The sequence below is a fragment of the Phaethon lepturus genome, unplaced genomic scaffold, assembly GCF_000687285.1.
Source record: "Phaethon lepturus isolate BGI_N335 unplaced genomic scaffold, ASM68728v1 scaffold12026, whole genome shotgun sequence".
Taxonomy (NCBI): domain Eukaryota; kingdom Metazoa; phylum Chordata; class Aves; order Phaethontiformes; family Phaethontidae; genus Phaethon; species Phaethon lepturus.
In genome coordinates this window covers 445-2,185 of record NW_010545598.1, presented here as the reverse complement: position 1 = coordinate 2,185, position 1,741 = coordinate 445, and the positions used below count along the sequence as shown (strand labels likewise).

Genomic DNA, 1,741 nt, shown 5'->3' with positions numbered 1-1,741 from the left:
AACGGCTCTCCGCGGCGGACGTGGAAGCTCATGTTTTCAGGAGAGCGTCTGTAAACGCTGCTCAGAGAGGTTCGGCTCTGCCCGCGGTACCTCTCTGGGCAAAGGATGTATTGTTTCATTTTTGTATGGCGCCTGGAGCTCAGCTAACTTGTTTGCTGTGATGTTAATCCAAAAAATAAATGCTTGCTTTTGTTTGTTTGTTTGTAGGCATACGGCCCCGGGAGGCCCTACCCGCTACCACCTCCCTCGGGAAGATACAGCTGGAATTAGCTCTTGACCTTTTTTTTTTTTTTAAGTATAGAAAATGTCTGGGGTTTTTGTTTTTGTTCTTTTATTATTTTGGGGGGGTGGGGGGATGGAACCCTTAAACATCCCTGTAGTTTTTAAACTATGTTTTAAATGTGCACATTTCTTACCAAACCAATTGGGGGGGGTGGTATGTCGCTTGGAAATAGCATATTGCAAAATACGAGTAAACTAGACTTGCTAATTTGCCTGTGAGACATTTGATGAGGTAGGAGTGCTGTTTTGTCTTTATTACGTATACAAGCTGTGCTTAGCTGTGCCTGTCAATCTGAACTCCAAACATCCTTTACTTCACACATAAGAGCCTGAAAACGGACACAGAGTTTTAAAGAATGCACAGAAATCGGATTTTATTAACTCTCGGGGAAGACCCAGCAGGCAGCCTGCGGAGCACGGGGTTTAAAGACATGTCTGTCAGTATTCCTTGTCAGATGCTTCCTCAAATTTCTCACAAGAGAGAGGAGATTTTTTTTTGGACTTTGAAGTAAAACATTTCAACTTTTACAACTTGTGCCTGTTTTTGACTTTGTTATTGTAACATAAAGAAGCACGGAAGGTGTATTTGTCTGTTTTGATATATAATTTAAAATAGCTGCAACGTACAGAGTTTCCATTCATTTTTAGCCCTCTTTCTAGGGATTTTCCGTGTGAGTGTACCAAATCAGTAAATATTTTTATTTGCGTTACAAAGTGGCATTGAGTGGTTTATTTCCAACACCCTCCAGAATGCATTTGTACCTTTTTATCTCTACCTGTGTGCACACATTTATATTAATTTCTTGGAAAGTAATTCCACACAGCCTCTACAGTAGCGTTTAAAATCTCCATTTAAAGTTAAATGAGCAGTGTTAATGCTGATACCGCACCTTTCCCTTGTGCCACGCTTGGACTTGGACATTAAACGCACGTATCCTATACATCAGTAAATGTCAACGCTTTGCTGTTGCCCCGATGCCAGCTTGCAAGGCACGGCGCTCCCCGGAGTAGTTTTTTCAGTCCCTTCCTTCGAGGGCCCAGATGTTAATCACCAGCAACGAGGAAAAAGAACCAGGCTGCTGTAACCTTGGGAGGAAGAAATCATGAAACTGGATTCATTATTTTCAAGTGATTGAGGGTGGAGCAGAATCCTTCATTGTAATGCAAAGAGTTGCCATCCTGCCCGGAGCTGGGAAACGCTGTCAGCCCTTGCCAATGGCCTTCTCCCTCTCCCGGGAAAATATTTGGGTCTCAAAAAAGTAATTTTGCTTTTCGAGCAGAACAAAACCGGCAGCCAACGTGAATTTTCATGCAAATGCGGCGGTGGAGTGGGAGGCTGGAGGGAGGAGCAGCCGAAGGAGTGCCCCGCTCCCAAGGATGAACCAGGGGTGCACGTGGGCTTTTTGTCTGCTCTGGGAATGGGGGGGGGGGGCAAAAATGGGGCGGGAGTAAAAATTCT

At 44.3% G+C, this 1,741-nt stretch overlaps 1 protein-coding gene across 1 annotated transcript in view; it reads left to right on the top strand.

Annotated features, from left to right (window-relative positions):
* Nucleotides 1-270, top strand: part of XRN2 (5'-3' exoribonuclease 2) — a gene marked incomplete at its 5' end in the record, with an annotated part of 50,871 nt that extends 50,601 nt beyond the window's left edge. The window contains one exon of the mRNA XM_010289017.1: nt 208-270. Coding sequence (XP_010287319.1) covers nt 208-270 — 63 coding nt within the window. The remainder of the gene's footprint in view (nt 1-207) is intronic.
* Between the last annotated feature and the right edge of the window lie 1,471 nt (nt 271-1,741).